A 22,400-nucleotide genomic window follows, 5' to 3' on the forward strand; every position below is an offset into this window, starting at 1 on the left:
AAAGGAAGTACGTTTTATGTTTGGCAAAGATTTTTGGACAGATTCAGCATGACCCTTTGTCTCTGTATTTGTTCTTTACCACTGTCTCTATAGTTTGGTTTATATGGCTTGAAACTAAATATTTAATTCAATTCAATTGGCACACATGACCAGGGGTGGTCTTTTTCACTGCAATTTTGATCATTCCACACAATTAAAACTGCACAAATTAACATTTATTGTCAGATAGGCCTAAATAAAAGTGTTTTTCCAACAATAAAAAACATATAAATCATGCATAATAGATGTCATTTTACATTTGTGAAAATGCTGGTTACACTTTATAATATACACCTTAATAAATGATGAAATAACACTTAATTCATCACGAACAATTCATTAGTTAAGTGTGACTACTTAAAGGCACACTGCGTAACATGCCACCTCAGGTCATACGTGTAACTGCAGCTTCTACATTAAGCTCATGCATGACGGCACTTCGGACCCGAATGAACACCTATTGAGTGACAGTGCAGGATTTTAGAGGCAGTTGTGGTGAACAGGTCTGGGCTCTTTCTACACATTAGGACGTGGCTGGAACATGTAGGGGGTGGAAAATACTTAATTTTAACATTTTAAACTCGTATAGTCCCTTTAACTAATGAATTGTTCATGACTAAGTGTTAATTCATCATTTATTTAGGCTAAATAAGGTGTAGTTATTTTGAAGTGTTAACAAAACTCTTTTTTTATTGAGGGAATCATTGTCATTGAAGCGAAAAAGGTGTGAAGAGCCACAGATCAGAGGTCAGTGCAGTGAAACATTCAACTGACATAAATGTCAGCTCTGTCTCACAATAAAATGTTGGTGAGGTAATAATTATGATGTTGGATTGTCAGACCTGCAGTAAAAAAGTGCCACCTTTGGCAATGGGCGCCAAAACGATTGGCAGTAAAAAGAGCCCCATTTGGCACCTGGGCCGCACTTTGGGCACCCCTTAGTCTAATGGTTCAGGCAGCTCCGGCACTTTCACCCCTCGATAACGACATCCAGCGCCTCAACCTATTTTTTCACAATCGAGTTTCAAAGCGACCCGGAAGGCTGCGCTGTCGGAGAAGCCCTCGCACGTGCCCGGAGTGTGAACGGTGGCAGATGGCGCGTGAGAGCGAGCGCTGACTCCGCGTGTTTATATCTACGTCCACTGCGGCTCCTCTCCCGGGCGCCACCTGTTTCCGCGCCGGTCATGACTAGTGCTAAGGGCCACAGCCGTCTGACGCAGGCACGGGCCGGTGAATCATCCCCGCTCTCGCCTTATGCTCCTCGGCGTCAGAGTCGCGCTGACACATCTCTGCCTTCCACTGGAGGAAACAGAAAAGAAAAAGGCCCATCGAGACAGACGGAGTTAATTGGAGACGTGACTCGTGGTGGCTCAGAGTCGGGCTTTGGACTTGGAACTTGATGAAGAAAATCAAGGTAAAAAAAAAATCCCTTTTTGCTGAAAGTAAGTTTAGAAAAGACATAAATATTAATACGTTATTGTCTTTGTGCATCTAATTACAGGGGTACTACAGACGGCATCTCGTCATAGAAGGGGGCGTGGCCTCGCCGAGGGGGGAAATAGAATCTTTAGCCATTTTCTGGCAGAATATGAACTTATTTATCACACATAAATATGATGTTTTCTCACAGCAGATTGTTCAGTAGAAGTGAAAAAACAGCCGTTGTAGCTCGCGCTAGCTAACTGTTGGCATTAGCCCTATGCTAACATGTAGCATCAAGTTAGCATTCTCCGTTATTTATGTATTTGTGGGCTGTTGAAACACTTTGCTCCTCTCCATGTCTTTGTATCTTTATTTAGTAGAAAACTATATTCATAATTCAGCGCTTGTTAAAGTATAGTTTTTGAATAATTAAAGAAAGTTTTTTCTCCAAATTGTTTTCCCCCTTAACGGTTTTCAAACATGATCATATATATGGGCGATTCCAGAGATACCGTCTGTATCTATAGAGCCTTTAATTGTTTGTAAACAATCTGGGCTCAGCTGGAGGCAGGAAGTTAGATTCCTATCTATTTCCATTGGAGCTGTTGTCATGGTAACAATAAGCAAATGTTTAACTGTTTTTGGAAACATCAAATAAACCTTATTTTATCGTCTCAAATGTCATTCCTCTGGGTCTTGCACCTTCAGCCACAACAAGACCACATTTTTTAGTTGTGGTTTTACACTTATAATCGCTAGTTTTAGTTTAATCTTATTTCTCTTGATCACTTCCTGCCTCCAGATGATGTCACTGATGATGTCAGCAGTTAAAGGGTCTATATTGTGAGGCGCAATAACACCTTATTAGGAGCACTTCGACGTCCGCACAGTTCCCCCTTTTATCCGCATGCCAACAACATCTTTGGTCTTTTTGTGTGACTGAGGGCACGCACAAAGGCCAGACAGGTACGCATCAACTCGTCTAAGCTCAGGTAAGAACACGTCTCAGTATGGAAACATGGTGGCCTGTTCCTTTAAAGGTCCTTTGAGGTCAAATGTCAAAAATATATTTTAGTATGATGCATGATTCTGTCCCCATTATCCAGTTTAAGACAACCCCTTACATTCATATCAATTCCCAAGTTGCCGATATACTGATTTTGGGAACCCCCCCTGTAGGCCATACCTTCCATCCTAAACCTCGCTTGTTTTTGCCAATCCATCAATCCGATAATGGTTGCACAAAGCGTTCTATCGTTTGCCAAAAAACATACAGTTAGCGTGGGTCAATGTCGCCCACCGTGGTTCTACGGTTTCCTCCATCCCCCCCTGTGCCGTGGTATCCATCACTCCCATGCAGGCCCAGGCTCCTTGTAATGACATTGGTTGACATTCAATAGCACAGCAGAGACTCGCCGGTTACGGAGAGGGCCTCTTTTGTCCGTCGCGTCGCACTGTATTCGCGAGGAAAAACAGCCAGTCGGAAAAAAAACGGCTTTTTCGAGAAGCTATAGGAGAACGGCCGTTATCAACACGGCGCCATGTCACGAAGCTAGTTTAATGCTAGATTTTGATAACGCTATGAGTGTTAAAATGTAGTTGAGTAACAGAGATTTTGTACGTATGCATGTAAACGCGGAATCCTGCTTTCCGTTTAAAGCCAATATAAAGGCAAATAGAAACCAGGATACTTTCACTATGATTTATATAACTATCCTACACGACAGGAGCAGAAACGTTCCTGCAGCGATTGTATCTGATACCTGGGCTTTCACAACTTGGTATCTTGTCAAAAATAAACAAACATGTCCGACAAAGCCATGTGTTAGCAACATTGCTAAAGTGTTTAGCGTCTTACCGTGTAGGTCATTAGCCCCGCCCCACTCTGGAGCCTAAACATTCAGCACACTGTAGTCGTGTAAACATACGAGTATCCCGGTTGCTAAAGTCATATCCAGAATACCGTCATATAGGACAAAACAGGGTTTATACAGGCAGAATCAAGTGAAATGTAATGCCATTTTTAAAGCCCAAATACGATATTTTAATGCCATAAATGCAGAAGAGGATCTGCACATATTTCATTTCTTAAGATTTGCAAAAGAAAGAAAGAGAATTGGATAAAATGGGCAACTTTTGAGAAAATGTGGTCAATTTCAGTCAAAACTGCAACTAAATGTGTTTTAGACGACAATGTTGGTGTTATTGATGAACTTATATTAAACAAATTTCCATAAAAAACAGCTTGAATCTAATTTAAAGAGACAAGATGCAAGTTGGTCATTGTATGCTCACGACCTCTGGTTATACGTGTAACTGCAGGTTCTATATTAAGCTCGTGAGTGACGGCACTTCGGACCCGAATTTACAACTTTTTGAGTGACAGTGCAGGATTTTAGAGGAGTTTGTGGTGAACAGGTCTGAACTCATTCTACACGTTAGGACATGGCTGGAACATGTAGGGGGAGGAAAATCCTTTTTTTTTTTTTTTTTTTTTACATTTTTAACCTCCATATGGTCCCTTTAATGTTTGTTTGTTTTTTAATGACTTAAGGCCTTCATTTTGGGTACACTCACTGCAAAAACAGCTTTGTCTGTGTCCAGCTGAGCACTGGGACCACATTCCGTATCTCCGCCGTATTTGATTAAATTTTGAGATTCGTTTTTGACGCTTGTGACGCAACAGCATATCCCCTGGAAATTTCCGCAGCGAGGCTTTAAGGGTTCAGTATCATGAGACACGTCCAAGCCTTTTAAAGTGGCTTTCGGACGACCGTAGCATTGGTTTCTTCTGCTTGATAACTTGACATATTAACTTTGACCCTTGAAAACACCATTGCTGCCAGCAGGGGGCATGGACTTTGGTGAAACCGTTTAAACAGAGCTTTTAGCAGTAGCTGACACATATTCTATAAACAATGACATGCTTTGTATAGTAGCAATTTCAATGCTTTTTAATGCCATTTTGAAGCAGTACTAAGCAACTTGTGCCCCTAGAGGCCACAAGCGCAACTGCAGGTGTCGTAGCAAGCTGAGGGAGAGGGATATCGTACATCCAATTACACAATGGAGATCAATTTTTTTCACTCAAACTTAGCTGTAAATACTGTTTAAGTGGTGCTAGCCCGCAGCCAGCTTTGCCCGTTAGCCTGTTAGCTTCTTCTTCGTGATTCCATTAGTGTGTATTGGGGCCTCCGACCCGGTGGCGGTGAAGTTGCAATTGTGGTTTTCTGGCCAGAGACACCAGGGGGAGATGAAAGACCCTCCAATCATCCCATTAACACTTGTGTTACCCGCAGAGGGACTACGGAAAGGATTTATTAAGGTAAACAAGTTACTTAGCTTTAATGCCCAAATATGATATTATACTGTATATAACAAAAGAAAGAGGGTAATCTTTGATATTCAAAAACAAATTGGATGCGATGGAAATCATTTGGAGCAAAACGGTGTAAACAATTTCAGCCAAACCTGCAGCTGAATGTGTTTTTTGGACCATCTTATTTGTATTTTTGACAGTTGGACATTGGATTTAAAGCCAGAGTGAATCTAATACCTGCTAATGACATTTAAGGCTTTAATACTGGCACAATGTCATAACAGCAACTACAATGATGCAAATGCAGCCTATTCAGACATGAACATGAAACACAAAAGCTGCGCAGCGTGGCTTTCGCATCGCCCCTGTCCCGCAGCGATTGTTTTGAACCACATTTAAAGGGACCGCTCTTACAGCATCCTCGGCTTTGATTCCGAGCATCCTCCCGGTCACAAACACCAGCATCAGGGCGGCGCGAGAGAGAGCGAGCGAGAGCGAGCCAGGCGGTCCCTCATTCACATCGGCGTCGCCACGGTTACCGGGGCCCTCTCCCATTCATAAGTGTCTCCATGGAAACAGGGACTTGGGCTCATTGATAGAATCCTGATATCACCAAGGTAACAGGGCCGAGGGCGGAGCCTGGGCAGTTGTTTTCGTCGCCGTGCAGACGTACTGTACATAAGGAGCCGAGCCAATTTCGATCCTTATTGATGGGGTTATTTTTGCTGCAATTAGTGGGCTATTAGTAAACCATCACCTTTAAACACGTGTTGTGAGTAATGTCACACCCAATACGACCATGTCAAACACACAGAAACATAATCCTACATCATATTACCTGAACCTATATCAGTGTTGTTTACTACGCTTTCTTATACACGGAAAACTATTTTGGTTGGTCACACTTCGACGTGATTGGTTCAATTCGCCTGTCACTCACTCGGATCCTGACCCGACGGCGACCGAAAGGGGGAGGAGTGGGCGAAGACAGATGGCGCCTGTGTCTGTGCACAAATGGATAGATAATGACAGTCCAACTCATTAAGCACAAGCTATGGAGATGATATCAGTAAAAAAAAAATGCATTTAGGTAAGATAACAGAGGGTCAGATTGTCTTGAAACATCCATTAGATACATTTATTTTGAGTGTCAAATGAAGCTGAATGTAGGTTTTCTTCCTCGGGTGAATGAAACTGCGAGGTCTTAGTGAAGATGCAAACATGCTTTAGATCTTTTTTTTGTTTTTTTTTAATTACAATTATTATTTGTTGAATTATTCTTGCTTTGCTCTCATCTTTTAGTAAATGTTAGTAAATTGTTAATAAAACTGGACTGGGTGTGGGATACTGCTTGGGGTTGCTTTTTCTTGTTTTCATATTTTTTGTTTTGTTTTGTTTACTTTCATCTTTTTATCATCCTTTCAAATGTACTAAATAAAAAGTATTATTAAAGAAAGAACAGACATCAGTGGACAGACAGACTCTTAAAACAATAGTGCTGCACACACTTACTGACTCTGACATGAAATGTGTCTATTCTATTTTCAAAGGCCCATTTTTGTGTTGGCCACACACACTAATTCTTTAGAAAATATGACATTTTTAGATGGATAACATCTGTTGTAAGTAATTATTTATTTATTTTTTTCGGTGAAGCAGCCATTTTAATGAAGAAATGTTGGGCAGAAAAGTTATTTTTATTTGAATTTTTAAAGCTACTCTAAGTGATCCAGTTTTTCCGGACCGGCATGGTTGCATTCCCACATTGCAATGCTAGATGCGCCGCTGTCGCAAACAGCGAGTCAACTTTGTACCATAGAAGGAGACCGGCGCCGCACCTCCCTCACCTCACAGGACATCCTCCACCACACGCCTCACCCTCACCTGCCCCCCACCATGTAAACATAAGCACGAGTAGAGATCGCAACAGTTTAGCATTATGATAGAAGTTACAAAAAAATCGTGAACTGACAAGCATCTGAAATCCTCAAGAAATGTCCGTTTGTTTAATAATCCAATATCTACAGGGAGGTGTCAGGTCTTTCTCTGATTACAAAGCACAGGCAGTACTGGAGGCTGAGGCGTTCAAGGGTTGCGGGGGAAGAAAAGCGCTACACTGTAAACTTCTAAACTGTAAAACGTTCTAAATGGAAGTATTATGTTCTAAAGGCAAAAAAACAAAAATATGTTTAAATGTCAAAATGTTTACCTTGCTACATGTCTTATTTAAGCTGATAAATGTGATTAATGAGATCTACGTATCTCATTGAATGCAATCAGAGCAGCGTGTGATCGATGGTGTGGAGGGGAGTGAGGGGGGAACGCCAGGTGAGCGGAGGTTGGGCAGAGCCGGGTTCACTGCTGACACCTACTGACAAAAAAAAGAAAAAAAGACACAGCTTAGTGCAGCTTTAATATACTGACATTATCTATGTTGTGACATAGATAAAGGTAAAGCGGTTCCATAGCGGTTTGACGACTATAATCATCAAAAAAATGGTCAAAGAAAGCTGGGCAACATTTTAGCAAAATCTAAAATATAATTGTGTTAACTAAGTTTTAGCAAAAATTGTCTCTAAAGTGTCATATGCACTTTAAGTGTATTACTATTGAATCAGAAATTCCCGTTGATTCCCATGTAAAATGTCCAACTATGAAAATTTGCAAACCTTTTTATTCCAACACAATTAAATATTTTGCAATGTCTTTCTGACCCTTTGCTATATTTACCTTACTCTCCTCAAATTGTGTTCAGCATTCAGCAGTTTTTTTATTCTGCCAAACATTAACATCATCCCATCAAATCCATAAAAAACCCTGTGATATTTCTTTAACCAGGAAGTCGATATTGTCAAAAAATTCTCCTCCAATCAATTCCATATCGAGGCCTATGAAAACTCTCTACCTCCTTCTTTCTGACGTTTCTATGACCTTCCAACAGCTGCGGAGTCATAACCCTCCTCAGCCTCTCCTCTTCACCACCATCACCACCCGGCCCTCGGTGGAGATTTCTTTGCAAACCAAGCCGAGTTTTTCCTTCCTATAAACTCCTCATCGCAGCTCAGGCATCTGTCCGTTTACGTCCCTCCTGGGTGATATAGGGTTTATAACTAAAATAAAGTCATTGGGCCAATCAATAGCTTGACTCCCATAGTTAATCAATAAAGCCAATGATATATCTATACATTGGTAGCAATTTGCCATCAGCGCCAAGCAACGAGATTGTAAAGGTCTGTAGCCGGGGTGAAAAAAAAGGGGGGGAAGGGATGCAAATGGATGTAAACTAAGTGTAATTGGACAAAAGGATCAATAAAACACATAAAGCAGCTTGTTTCCAGGGCCAAATCACTTTACAACCGCACAATAGCTCAAGACTAGCCCGGCCGGACAGACGCACACTCACAAATCTCGCTTTACGAAGACGGAAGCCTGGTATCAAGATATACTCAATGAATCTCTTTGTATCTTCTTAGTTCCCTTCGGAGGTTTCATAAGGTCTACGGGAGAAATGAAGGGGAACTGAAACTTTTCTCATTGGACAACAGTTCTAATGAAGCTTTTGCTTTATTTCATAAATATTAAAGTTTTATACATGATTAAGGGTTAAGTTTCGGGACAGGGCTGTGGTTGAGGTAAGGGTTTGAATATGGTTAAAGCTACGACGATGTACGGGGCGGGATGGATGGGAAGAATGAGGGATGTGTTTCCCCCATAAACAACAGCACTTAAACGATCATCCACAAACTGGCCCCTATCTGATCTCTCGTTTGATTTGACGAAAAAGCACGTTAAGCCAGGAATACAGAATTTACCTGAATGCCTTAAAGCCACACTGAGGAACATTCCAGGTTTTCTGTTGCTCGGTCACAAGGTGATGGTATAGAAATGAAGCCTTGGCGGTTTGAAATTGATGAATACTCTCACTTCTGCTTTTTCGGCACTGCCCACACCACGTGATTTACCATCCAGCGCGGTGGGAAGCTAGAACATGGATAGGCCAAGTCCTAGAAATGTATTTTTTGGGCGATATGAACATTTGAAAGGGAGAAAGGGGTCCATGATGTGAGAAAATCTGACAAAAATCATTTCAGGGCCCAGTGTATTCATTCATGTATTTAATAAACTAATCATCAGCACTTCAGAATGAACTCATATGAAAAAACAATAATAATAAATCCCTTATTCACAACTAGTCTCTTTAGATGTGTCTGTTTAGATACAGACAGAATCGCGTCACACAAGGGGGAGTGGCCTCGCCGAGGGGGGAGTGCTGGGCGATATACCGATATTTAAAGGAACAGGCCACTGTTTTTACATACTGAAATATGTTCTGCCTGAGCTTAGACGAGTTGATGCGTACCTGTCTGGTCTTTGTGTGCGCCCTCAGTCAAGCAAAACGACAAAAGATGTTGCTAGCATTTGGCCTAGTTGGAGTTAGAAGCGACCACGCTCTTCCACGGGCACAAATATATATATCTCAGTATGGAGAAACGGTGGCCTGTTCCTTTAAGATATATCGATGTATTTTTAAATGAGACATGGAATTAGACCATATCGCATATATCGATATAGTTCAAATTTAGATAAGCTAAGAAGCTATTAAAAAGAAATAATCTCAAGCTGATGTTTAAAAAAGTTTACCTTAAACTGAGCACTTTATTTTGTTATCTCTTTATATATAAATGATGCCCTTAGAAAAAGATTGACCTATTTTATCTTATAGGCTATTTTGATTTAAGATTTTTTTTATTTATTTAAATGTGCACCTTACGGAGTTTTGTTATACAGTGTTGATGTTGACATTTTATAGTGAGTTTTCAATAAAACTACTCATATTTGGCTTTGACTTTGATGTAACATTTCATTTCACACAAAATATCGGGATATATATCGTATATCGACATTCTACCAAAATATATCACAAATAGACTTTTGGTCCATATCGCCCAGACCTACCGAGGGGGAAGGATGGAGGTTTAGGTTTATCAAATTTGACATAGCAGGAAAGAACAAACTGTTTAACCTGAAATGTGTCAATTACAATAGAACAAAAACCGCAATATACAAAAAAATTCATAAAAACATCTACATGTATTTTTTGGAAACACCGTTTTTTACTCTTTGTAGCCGTTTTCTGTCAGAATATAAACTTATTCATCACACACAAATAAAGTCAAGTCTAAATCGGGCCCGTACGGATGTTTTTCACAGCAGATCGTTCAGTAGAAGCGAAAAAACAGCAGTCGTAGCTAGCGTTAGCATGTAGCATGATGCTAACATGAAGCATCGTTTTAGCATTCTCCTTTATTTATGCAATTATGGGCTGTGGAACCACTTTGCTCCTCTCCATGTCTTTGTATCTATATTCAGTACAAAACTACAGTATAATTCAGCATTTGTTAAAGTACTTTTGGAGTAATCATAGAAAGTTTAGATTTTCCTCCCCTTCAACTGCTTCAAACATGACCATATAAGGGCGATTCCAGAGATGCCATCTGTATCTATCAGAGGCGCAGTCACGAGTTTAAGCCAGTATTCTAGAAGATTTTTCAGCTTTTTGAAGATTTGATAGACGTTGCAGCAAGAACTCAACTGAATTCAATAAAGATCCGCATTAAAGTGATGTCAAAATGACCTATAGTCCCGATAGTTACTATATCGACTTATCATAGAATAAATAACAGTTGAACGATACATTTTTGGGCTCAATATTCATCGTCTGTACATTTTATTTGCATTTTCTCCCTATTTTTTCTTTGTAAAACCTTGTATGACAAATCGGGCCACATTATATTTCATGTTGATTGCAGGTTGTGTGTTATTTAGTATCTTTAGAGTCAATACTATCATTTATCCCAATATTTTCCTGCCTCAATATATCCAACTTCCAATTTTGATATCGCGAAAGGCCTAATGTCAGACTAATTTTTGATTTGTCGACTGATTTTTATGGCTAACATTTAAGACGACAAAGTGCAAGGCATTAGCACTGCTCATGCGCAGTTTTGTGAGTGCTGACGCTCGTGCAGCCGCCGCTGAAAGGTCAGTGACAGGGGCTTATCAAATAAAGCATTTGGAAGAGGAGCTTGGCAACCTGTCGTCAAAGCGAAGCGGCAACATCTCCATGGAGACAAGGCAAGGGATGTCCCGCTCGAAAACAAAGTCAGGTCTGAGGAGAGGTAAAAAGCAACATGTCTTTTTAAAGGAATATTTCATCAATAAATAATGAATCTTGTGTTTTGCTCTGTCTACTGGGGGCAAATGTTCCGCAGTGTTGCTTTTTTGAATCCAAATGTTACGTGTCAATCGTGCCGTGGCCCTTTGCATGCGACGAGTCATTGTCCGCGAGTGCACTCCAGACAGCGGGGATGCGAGGGGGCCGGTTTGAAATGGAAATGGCTCGTGTACCGGACGGTCCGCTATGAAGGGATTTGGCCATAGGTGGGTTGAAAGGCCAATTCGCGTTTCATCTTCTTCAAAGGGCGACTAAAAAGCACCGGGGCCATTTATAGAACACAACAAAGAGCGGGGGATGGATGTCGTGCGTGTGTGTGTGTGGTGCAGCCAGTGTAACAGTATAAGAGTATATGCAACAGCCAAGAAAGAACTGGAATGGTCGCAATTAGGTAAAAGCAAAGTTAAGAATAATAGTGCAATGACTGAAATTATTCTTTTCTTAAAGGTGCACTATGCAACTTTTTAGGTAACAAAAAAAAATCTTAATATTTGTGTGCATTAAAGCTTTTAATGACTCTGTGGCATTATGGGTGCAGCATGGCACCTTTGTTTGGGTCAGCAACCCCAAAACAGCTGATTCTGGAGCAAGATAAAGGTCTCTGTGAGGGAAAGCAAAGATGCCATGCTGCACCCATAAAGCCACAGAGTCACTAAGAGGTCAGACACATGCAAATAACAAGTTTTTTTTTCACATAAAAAGATACATAGTGCATCTTTAAGTGAAATCTGTTTCCCACAAAGGAAAGCATTTATTGCGTTAGCTACAGTGAGGTTGCTCAATGAGAAAACAGCCTTGAATACTGCAATAACAAGATTATTTATTTGACTGCTCTATTTCACAGTCTGTTTTTTCATCAAACTGTCTCATGACTTGCCTTTAATTATTCATCATTTTTTTATACTTAAAATGATCATCTGGAAGCGTAAATGTTTTACAAGTTTTATAAAGTGTCCAAAATCTGACCTTTTTAATGATGTAAAGTACGTAAATATTTTTTTATATTTTCCAGGATCTCAGCAACTAATCAGAGTCTTGTATCCTCCTGTGTTGACCAATGAGATGAGCTTTTTTTTGTGAACCAGCCTGTCAGATCCAATCAGGAGGGAGGGGAAGGAGCTTGTTCCTGCTCTCCTCATTTTGCAAACTAAGATGTACGGATCAACTCGTCTAAGCTCAAGTAAGAACATATCTCAGTATGTAAAAACAAGCGGCCTGTTCCTTTAAAGAGAGGGGGAATTTGACTGTTTATTTTCTAATTTCACCATCTCTCCTCACTTTGAAAACTTACAGACTATCACTTTAAAAGGTGCATCACGCAAATTTTTATACAAAAAAAAAAAGAATTGATATTAGCGTCTTTTGACCTTTCAGTGACCCAGTTAGCTTGGCACCTTTACTTTCTATCCCGGTGGCCTCTATGACTATTCAGGATACATCTTAAGTCTTTTAAAGGTTTCTAGTAGGTTTTCTGGATGGAAAGCATATTTAACCATGGAAGACGGTTCAATCAGCAGTGAAAACTTACCAGAGACACCCTAAAAACAAATCATCCTGGAGCATCTTTGGAGCCACCGGGATGGTAAGTAACCAGGAAGTTGCATAATACACCTTTAAATAGGGCTTAAAATGGAACTAAATTAAGAAAATAATGACTAAAGGTGAACTTTCCATATTTTTAAGTTGTTTTTTTGCTTTAAAATGGTCAGTGTCAATCTGATTCTGCAATTTACTTTAGCTTCTGGTGAAAAGAATATGACCATAATTCTACATTGTGCATCCCTAACCCCCCTTTTTTAAAACGACAGCACATTTTCTCTCTTGTACCGTTGCCCATATCGACTCTGTAACATTCTCATCCCATTCGCCTCACACTGCGTCACTCCACCTGTCCTCATGTCCTCATGTCCTCCATGCTGTTGGGAGTCTGCCTCCAGCGTAGCCTCGGCCCCTCGGTCCCTCAGTGCATGTGAATGGGTGACATTTGCTGCCACCCAGGCTGCTGCCTCCCCCTGCGGTGAAGCTCTCTGATCCCGCCGCTGCCTGACTCAGGATGGGGGCTTTCATACGGGGCGCCCTTACACACGAAAACCCGCGAGGGGGAAACAACCTCTTGGCATTTCTTATAAGAGTTAAGTAAGGCAATTTTCATGCAGAGTTCTCGTCTTGCGATAGGATGCGTGATATCTATATGGAAGCACTGATTTTTCACATTTTCAAAACTGAAAACAATGTCCGTGTATGAAAAAAGACACTTTTTTTTGCCAAAACTGTGCTGGCCATTGTCTTGTTGTGAAGTTGAGCGCCCTCTGCAGACCATCTTAGGAATTGGCAATATTCAAAAGATCATACAAGCAGTCATTTAGGGCAAACGGCATGCTAACAAATGGGGCTGGTTGTGTGTTGTCCTTGAAATGTTTGTATGCATTATGTATATATTTCTTCTGTATATTGTCTAAGTTAATGTTTGCTGATCTTACTGGCCTCAGGACAACGGATGAAAATTAGCTACTGTGCTAACTCCGGCATATTTACATTGACGCTCTTTTCCAGACATGTTGATTAATATGTACTGTCCTCATTCAAATAAATAAATATATAAATGAATGGCAAGGGTGGGAAATGCAGCCTGCAGAACTGGTAGTCAATAGACTTTAAAAATGTGTGGGGAGGGGCTTCCGGGTTCTAACTATGATGTAACAAAATCCAGGAAGTGCTTTCTACTGTAGACGATGAAACGAGGCTACCATAGTACACAGGATTACTCAAAACTGTTTAGATTAAGCAAAATAGTGAGGGACCAATATTATAACATAGGTAAATGAGTAAAAGGTTAAGGAGGATATGTCCCCTTTAAAAGTAAGATGCTGTCTATAGTGTCCATTTCTCAAAGTTTGAAATGACTTGCGCCACAACTGAGCAAAGGATCATGGTCTATGCAGTTCTTTTCTTCCTGCCCCATCATTCGAAGACAGACCACAGAGCGCATCACGTCTAGACCTTTGAGACACATTCCAAGTGAAAACACAAAATTGCCGTTTGGCCCTTACCCCGTGAGCACCACCACAAAGTCCATCACGTTCCATCCGTTCCGTAGATAGGAGTTCTTATGGAAGGCAAAACCAAGTGCCAGGATCTTTATTCCGGATTCGAAGCAGAAGATCCCGATGAAATACGGCTCAGTGTCGTCCTGGTGAGACACAGGGGGGAAAACAAATAACGTATGAGAGAAATGTAATGTCCAAAAACACACAGCGTACACCACATCCCAGTTATTTTCATCCCAACTGTATTTCAGACGGTTCCATAAGCCCCCAAAAAAAGATTAAACCACTGCACATTTTAATCTCCATAGCATATTTTGTAAGGGGTGGCAATATCAGGTGTCATGTGTGTGTGTAAAGTCGGTGTAGCTCACCAGGCGCTCGGACAATGGCGTCTTGTCTCCGTCGGGCAAGTGCTGCTCCAGGGCCAGTACGATGCAGTTGGCAATGATGGTGGCGAGAATCATCCACTCAAATGGAGTGAGGGACAGTCAGTCAAGGAACATAATTGGCTCATTGAAAAACATGACATTACGACACAATTCTTTACAATTTGCACAATAAACCCAATCTCATTCCTACTTCCTGTAATCTGTCAGCAAAACCACATGCTGCTACTTCAATCGCCCATGGATGCACATGGACGATGCAAAATATGCATACAAATGAAGGGGGCATATTGATTGGTTAGCGCTTCCTGGAGTAGGCGGGGATAGTAGCAACAGGCGGAGCTAAGAACATCAACACATTTTATACCTGAAATGGACAGCAGCCAAGATTACAAGATTACTATGTGCGTGAAAGCGAAACACAACTTTAGGTACGTTTTTTGATGAAGAAACAACATGCCTAACGTCATATAAAAACAGTACATTTCGCAGCATACCCCCTTTAATCTGTGCTAAACAGTAAACGGTCATTTGTTTTGTCATTCGCGTATGAGCTTTCCAAACAGCGCGCAAATGAAAATCAAAACGAGCCACCGCGCCACAACACCCAACCGGCATAAATTCCAGTGATTAGCATTGACAGAAGTCCGGGGACGAGCAAGATTGAACGGACCATCACGCCCACGCCGTTATAAGTCCCCCGGACCTAAATTAGTTACCGAGACGTCCAGCAGGGAGCGAACGGGAATACAAAGGAGGAGGTACGGTGTATCTTATTGAATATCTAATTGTATCTGTCACAATGCTTCCCCTTTCCTTAAAAACACACAGACTCGCAGGCCCGGTCAGCGGCTTCATAAATCAATGCGCCTGTCTCTTTAAGGTCAAAAGATAAATAGTTACATTAGAGGAGAGAGGGAGGGAGAGGGAGATCTGTACCGGAGATGAATGAGGGACGGCAGGGAAGATGTATAGAAAAGGACAAAGCTGTATGACAAAGCAAAATGCACAGTGGGGTTTGGGGAGTAGCCACTGTCCTCTGTTTGTTCCTATGCGATCATGGTGATGTCTTGTGTATTCAAATTATGATTTTTATGCATATATAGGGGCTGAGCCTTTCTGCATCATAGGCATTGAACGGAAATTTCCACATACCAAAGCTTTTAGAAAGGTTTAAAAAAAAAGGCACTACTCGTAAAACATTTGCAGCAAGCATTAGCATGCCGTGTGAATAGCATGCTAGCATAACAAATTGATAGCCTTGTAAAAAAACCGCCCTTTGAACAAAGAACTGCTCATAACAGGTCAAGGGATTGTTTAAGGGCCTTTGAAAGTCAGAGACTTCCGAGTTCTACCAAAGAACGCAGCAAAATGAAGGAAATACCAGTTAGCAAACGTTTGGTTCACAATGGCGCTGACTTCTGTGGTTAGCATGTGTCAAAGGTTAGCCAAACCCAAGAAAAGAAACATAAATTTTAGTATCAGATTGCTATATGGTATATTGCTATTGCTATATTAATACAGAATTTTAAAAAGAGACAATATTGTTTTTTCTTCCAAAGCTCTTGTAACCCCTTTATTCATTGTTAGCTAATAGCAAATCAGACTTCAACAGATTAAGGCCAATCCATATCTAGAATAATATCTATTTAGGGAAACATAACTCATTCACGCCTGTGTCCAGTCAGTGCGAATGGTCTACAAGGTGCTTATGATGACGACGATGAGGGATTAGTTTGACCACTGCATGAAGCCATTCGGGGGCACCATTTCATTAGCCTGCTAGCCTGTCCGCGCGCACTCAGCTAGAGACAGCTACAGAGTCAAGCTGAGGACACGCAACGCTAGCACAGGGACAAGCTAGTACAGGAGGACAGGAGGACAAACTCAGATGTCCTGTACGTAAATTTAGATTTAGTGGCCCATTTAGATGTTGCACTGCGGTTCAAGGTGAAGCATACAACATTTCTTCTCCACACAGACTATATTGCGCTTTACTCAGGCTTTAGTAACTGCTTTAGGACAGTTCAGCCTTGATATTTTTATAGAGCAGCTCACTGTGTTAGAAAATAACCTTATTTGTATTAAGTTACCGCCAGCAGAGGGCGCACTGCTGCTCTCTGCTGCTTTCGGTATATTGGGAATTTTTCATATGGTAAGAAATCACAATAGCTGAGAAGCAACCGACAGACATGCTAATCTGTGTATGTTTGAGGATAGGCCTAAATGTAATGACTGTAAAACTAAGAGAAACTATTTTGTGTGAAGTTGTGTATACCGGAGTATGAGCTGGCATTTTAAGTGTGGAGATTACTGAAACATTATTGTTCAAATCTCAAACCAGCTGATTTTGCATGATATAGGTTTTTCTTTGTGTTTTGAGCATATAGTTTTCTTTCTTTATATCTTAGAAATAGCCTATCTATTACAATCCATACTCTAAAATAGGATCGTCCTATTAAAAATGATGATGTCTACACAAGTCCATTGGAGGGACATGCATAGCCTGTAATACAGCACATATTGAATGTATGGAAAATGAGTCACCCGCAGTCCATAGACCTTCAATAATGAATTGGCTCTTCCTCCGCGCTACTAGCAGGCTAAGTATAGCAACATGATGCCGTTAAAAGCAAAGAAGGAATTAAGAGAGACAGAGAGGATATTCTGCTGTCCTTCACTTGTGTATCTGGTAACAGGGGAGTCCATATATTGCGATGCATTTCGATTTAACTAAATTAAATCCAGCCAGGGTTATCATTTTGTTGCTTTCGAAGCTACTGTGGGATGGCTCTGATGGGGAAGAGGCAATTTAAGATTTTAAATGATCAGAATGAGTCCAGAGAAGGTGTTTGGACACCGAGGAGCACTTCTTGGACACAAAGTAATCAGTCTGTTCAGAGGGAAACAATCCAATGGGCCCATTATCGTTGTAAAAAGATGATGATGATTGTGGTTGTGCAAATAGATTTGTATTTAACAAAAGGTATGTGTATGAAGTTCTGCGCAGCCTTAATAAAAGCAGTTTTGAGATTTGTGTGGACGATTTGCATCTCTATGAAGATTTGTGCAAGAAGGGTGCATACTAAAAAATCTGAGTGCATGTCGCACACTAAAATTCTTGTGCACATATTATAATTGTATGTGCATACTGGGATACAATGTGGGCGTAGTATAATTAAGTATAATAATAAAAGACATGTGAGTGACGCGTATACAGATTAATGTTTTGTACAAAGATTTGTGTGCGCATACTAAGATTTGTGTGTGTGTACTAAGATTTGCGTGAGTGTACTAAGATTTGCGTGAGTGTACTAAGATTTGCGTGAGTGTACTAAGATTTGCGTGAGTGTACAAAGATTTGCATGTGCGTATTAAGATTTGCGTGGGTGTACTAAGATTTGCATGTGCGTACTAAGATTTGCGTGAGTGTATTAAGATTTGCGTGAGTGTATTAAGATTTGCGTGAGTGTACTAAGATTTGCGTGAGTGTATTAAGATTTGCTTGAGTGTACTAAGATTTGCGTGAGTGTATTAAGATTTGCGTGAGTGTACTAAGATTTGCGTGAGTGTACTAAGATTTGCGTGAGTGTATTAAGATTTGCGTGAGTGTACTAAGATTTGCGTGAGTGTACTAAGATTTGCGTGGGTGTATTAAGATTTGCGTGAGTGTACTAAGATTTGCGTGAGTGTACAAAGATTTGCATGTGCGTATTAAGATTTGCGTGGGTGTACTAAGATTTGCATGTGCGTACTAAGATTTGCGTGAGTGTACTAAGATTTGCGTGAGTGTATTAAGATTTGCGTGAGTGTACTAAGATTTGCGTGAGTGTACTAAGATTTGCGTGAGTGTATTAAGATTTGCGTGAGTGTACTAAGATTTGCGTGAGTGTACTAAGATTTGCGTGGGTGTATTAAGATTTGCGTGAGTGTACTAAGATTTGCGTGAGTGTACTAAGATTTGCGTGAGTGTACTAAGATTTGCGTGAGTGTACTAAGATTTGCGTGGGTGTACTAAGATTTGCATGTGTGTACTAAGATTTGCATGTGCGTACTAAGATTTGCGTGAGTGTATTAAGATTTGCGTGAGTGTACTAAGATTTGCGTGAGTGTACTAAGATTTGCGTGAGTGTACTAAGATTTGCATGTGTGTACTAAGATTTGCGTGGGTGTACTAAGATTTGCGTGCGTGTACTAAAATTTGCGTGGGTGTACTAAGATTTGCATGTGTGTACTAAGATTTGCGTGAGTGTACTAAGATTTGCGTGCGTGTACTAAGATTTGCGTGAGTGTACTAAGATTTGCGTGAGTGTACTAAGATTTGCATGTGTGTACTAAGATTTGCATGTGCGTACTAAGATTTGCGTGAGTGTGCAAAGATTTGCGTGAGTGTACTAAGATTTGCGTGAGTGTACTAAGATTTGCATGTGTGTACTAAGATTTGCATGTGCGTACTAAGATTTGCGTGAGTGTATTAAGATTTGCGTGAGTGTATTAAGATTTGCGTGAGTGTACTAAGATTTGTGTGTGTAAATAAAATATTAGTGTATGTAGTAAGAATTATGTGTGCATACTAAGATTTGTGGGTGCATGTAGAGTACTTAAATGAATGTGTGCTTAGCGTGATGTGTGCCCGTATTAAGATTAAGCTTAGTGTGTATCACCTGATTTGTGTGCCAAAAGTCTTATTACATACAAAACTCAACACGGTCCCGCCTTGTCTAATTAATGTTTGCATTCTGTTCAGCTCGGGGTTTAGACTAGCAGGGGCTGTGCTCACCAACAGAGAGCATACATTAATCTTACTACGCAATACACATGACAGATCTTATTATGGATGCACAAAACATACTACATGAACTTGTTCAAGAAAAGTAGGCCCATACAAATCTTGTCCATTAGAATTACTCAAACATGTATGACTTAAATAAACCGCTAACATTTATGAATGCATTATCCTCTTTCAAGCATGACATGTTTGCCTCCATTATAATTTGTAGTCGTATAATGTGCGCTAGACCAACTGAAGGACACGCAAGATTTACTGACGGCAGACAGTGGACATTTAGCATATCACCTCCATGCGCTAAGGATTGATTGTGAGCGACTTCTCCCTAGGTCTCCACGCCTTTCCCCCCCCCCTCTCCCTCACGACTGATAATCTGCGTCCGTTTGCTTAGCTTTTTTTTTTTTTTTTCCTTCTTTAGCATTTTTCTCATTCACCCGTCTCGGCTCCTCATCTACCTTTGCTAGGAAGACTGAACGCGCCCATCAATCACCGCTATCATTCTATCGCTATCGGGTAGAATAGCGATAGGAGGGGGGGTGGTGGGTGGAAAGCGGATGCCGTGTCAGCAAACATGCAAGAAGAGAATGAAAGGGGAGGAAAACGCAACACGGGGAATGGAAATACCGTGGCCATTGCAGTTATTGGGAGGAAACGGTGAAGATTGACACTATACAGCCCATGTACTCACTGATTTGAATGCTTTTGTGACGGTAAAGAGATCCCAATTAAAAACAACGCCACTCCCATAGCTCTGTTTAGGCATCATCTGTTACCCAGCAGGCCAAATTGTAAAATATTAAAGGTAGGTTAAGTTCTGTAAAGGAAAACTGGAGAGACCACACACCCCGGTGCTTTGCCAGAAACTGCGGCTAAATCTAGCAGGCAATACTCCTAGCAACCCCAGCTCTTCTATTTCTGTAGCACATTTTTAAAACAATCAGCGACATATCCTGCCAAGCAATTAACTGCTTATGTAATGGGGGATGGGGTATTCTTACGGTTCTTCATCCGGAAAAAAAAAAGAATTACATGCCGCATGTTTGTAATTAATTGAGGAATCATTGCTTGTCACAACAACCTCACCAGCCCCATAGTTAAGGCTCGTCTCGCTTGTTTTGCCCGTAAACGCATTTGGTTTTCTTATTCCTGAGGTTGGATAGAAATGCAGGATGGCAAAAAAAAAAAAAAAAAAGCAAAGATAGAATGAAAGAAAGAAGTGTCCTGTAGGCACACTGAAAGATTGAAGGAGTGTGTGTGTGTGTGTGTGTGTGTGTGTGTGTGTGTGTGTGTTGGGGCAGGGGGTGGGGATGGGTAGAGTAGGGGAAGACAGACAGAATGACACTGGCCTATGGAGTATTGCGGAGGGCTTATGCTCCTGAGTGCTGCTGCTGCTACTGCTGTTGCTGCTGCTGCGGAAGAGAAAAAAGTAGGTTAGTGGCAACAAGGGGAAGAGGGAAGAGGAGAGCAGGCAAGATGGAGGCTATAAGTCATGCTGTCACACGCACTGGACTTTGTGTATGCGCCATACGCAAAGGAGAGTGACGACAAAAAACACAGATTGTGAAACAGTCTTTTAACGTGTTTAGGTGCATTTCGCAATCAAGGCATTTACATTTGTTTGCCCCTCGCTGGTTTCCGAAAAACAGCTCTTCTCTGCGACCTAATCAGGGCGTGCTTGAAAAGCCGCGACAGGGGACCGCCACTGCGAGATCGGGCTTTACGGGGAGTGCATTGAGTTTGCGTGTTTGTAGCACGGCGGCGGAGTGTGGAAACAAACACGAGCGCGCGGTGCTACAGCCGCTCGGTCGCCCACTCGTCCGCTGTTCGCTCCATGTGCCGTGCCATATGTGCCCGGGTGTCACTGCTGCCAGCCCCTCCGCGTGGCTGTGGCTTTCGCTGGCAATCCCAGCTTCTCTGCTGGCCTATCTGCTCTCCGTGCTGCACACCCCACTGGTTTGATAGTAACAACTACACAATGTTCCATAGAAGTTGTTGTGTTTTTTTTTTCTGTGTGTGGCTTTTTGGGTTTGATTGAAGGAGAGAATGGAAAGGGAGGCTGGGTATGGGAACTGTGGCTGCAAGGGCTTGAAATGTTGATACTGGATAGTGCCTTTTGGGTCTGAAATAATAAAATATATTGTCTTTATTGGGTCTCTTGGTTATGTAGGGCTGTGGGAATGGTACTTCGAATAGTAGTAGAGTAGCGGATAATTTATTGTCCTTGTGAAGAAAGTAATTTGCAGTGAGTAAAAACATTCTTCACAACAAATCCAGACATTGTCCAACATGAATTAAACTGAAGGGTAAAAAACAAACAAACAAAAAGACAGGCTTGGACACAAACCCCACCCATAGATACGTCTATACGTGTCATAGAAGGGGGCGTGGCCTCGCCGAGGAGAAAAACAGAATCTTTTGGGGAAGCACAATTTTTCACTCCTTTTAGCCATTCCATTTTCTGCCGAAATTAAAACGTATTTATCACACATAAATAGGGTAAAGCAAAAGCTATTTCTGGCTAGCGTTAGCATTAGCACATTGCTAACATGAAGCATCATGTTAGGATTCTCTATTATGTATGTATTTATGGGCTGTTGAACCATTTTGCACCTCCCTCCTCTGTATCTATAGATACAGACGGCATCTCTGGAATCGCCCATATATGCGGTCATGCTTGAAAACAGTTAAGGGGGAAAACAATTTGGAGAAAAACCTAAACTTTCTCTTATTATTTAAAAACTACTTTAACAAAAATGCAATTATGAACACTAAATAAAGATACAAAGACATGGGGAGGAGCAAAGTGGTTCAACAGCCCATAAATACATAAATAACGGACAGTGATGATATATGCTACATGTTAGCATTGTGCTAATGGTAAATGGTAAATGGTCTCAACTTATATGCGCTTTTCCACCTACATTAGGCACTCAAAGCGCTTTACAGCAAGGACTCACCCATTCATACACCAATGTACGCAGACACTGGGGGCAATGTGGGTGAAGTGTCGTGCCCAAGGACACAACGACAGCGTGCACCTTCTAGAGGTGGGATTCGAACCCCCGACCTTTTGATCATGAGACGACCCGCTCTACCATCTACGCCACTGTCGCAGCTAATGCTAGCTAGGTACGACTGCCGCTTTTTCGCTTCTATTGAACAA

At 41.2% G+C, this 22,400-nt stretch overlaps 1 protein-coding gene across 18 annotated transcripts in view; it reads right to left on the reverse strand.

Annotated features, from left to right (window-relative positions):
* cacna1aa (calcium channel, voltage-dependent, P/Q type, alpha 1A subunit, a) overlaps window positions 1-22,400 on the reverse strand; it is a 137,466-nt gene that overhangs the window by 98,975 nt on the left and 16,091 nt on the right. For all 18 annotated transcript variants that reach the window (XM_079565295.1, XM_079565292.1, XM_079565301.1 and 15 more), the window contains exons 2-3: window positions 14,434-14,539; window positions 14,066-14,205 (exon numbers count right to left, since the gene is read on the reverse strand). In XM_079565295.1, the coding sequence (XP_079421421.1) occupies window positions 14,066-14,205; window positions 14,434-14,539 (246 nt within the window). The remainder of the gene's footprint in view (window positions 1-14,065; window positions 14,206-14,433; window positions 14,540-22,400) is intronic.

The sequence above is a fragment of the Gobius niger genome (genome assembly GCF_951799975.1).
Source record: "Gobius niger genome assembly, chromosome: 10".
In the NCBI taxonomy this organism is placed as follows: Eukaryota; Metazoa; Chordata; class Actinopteri; order Gobiiformes; family Gobiidae; genus Gobius; species Gobius niger.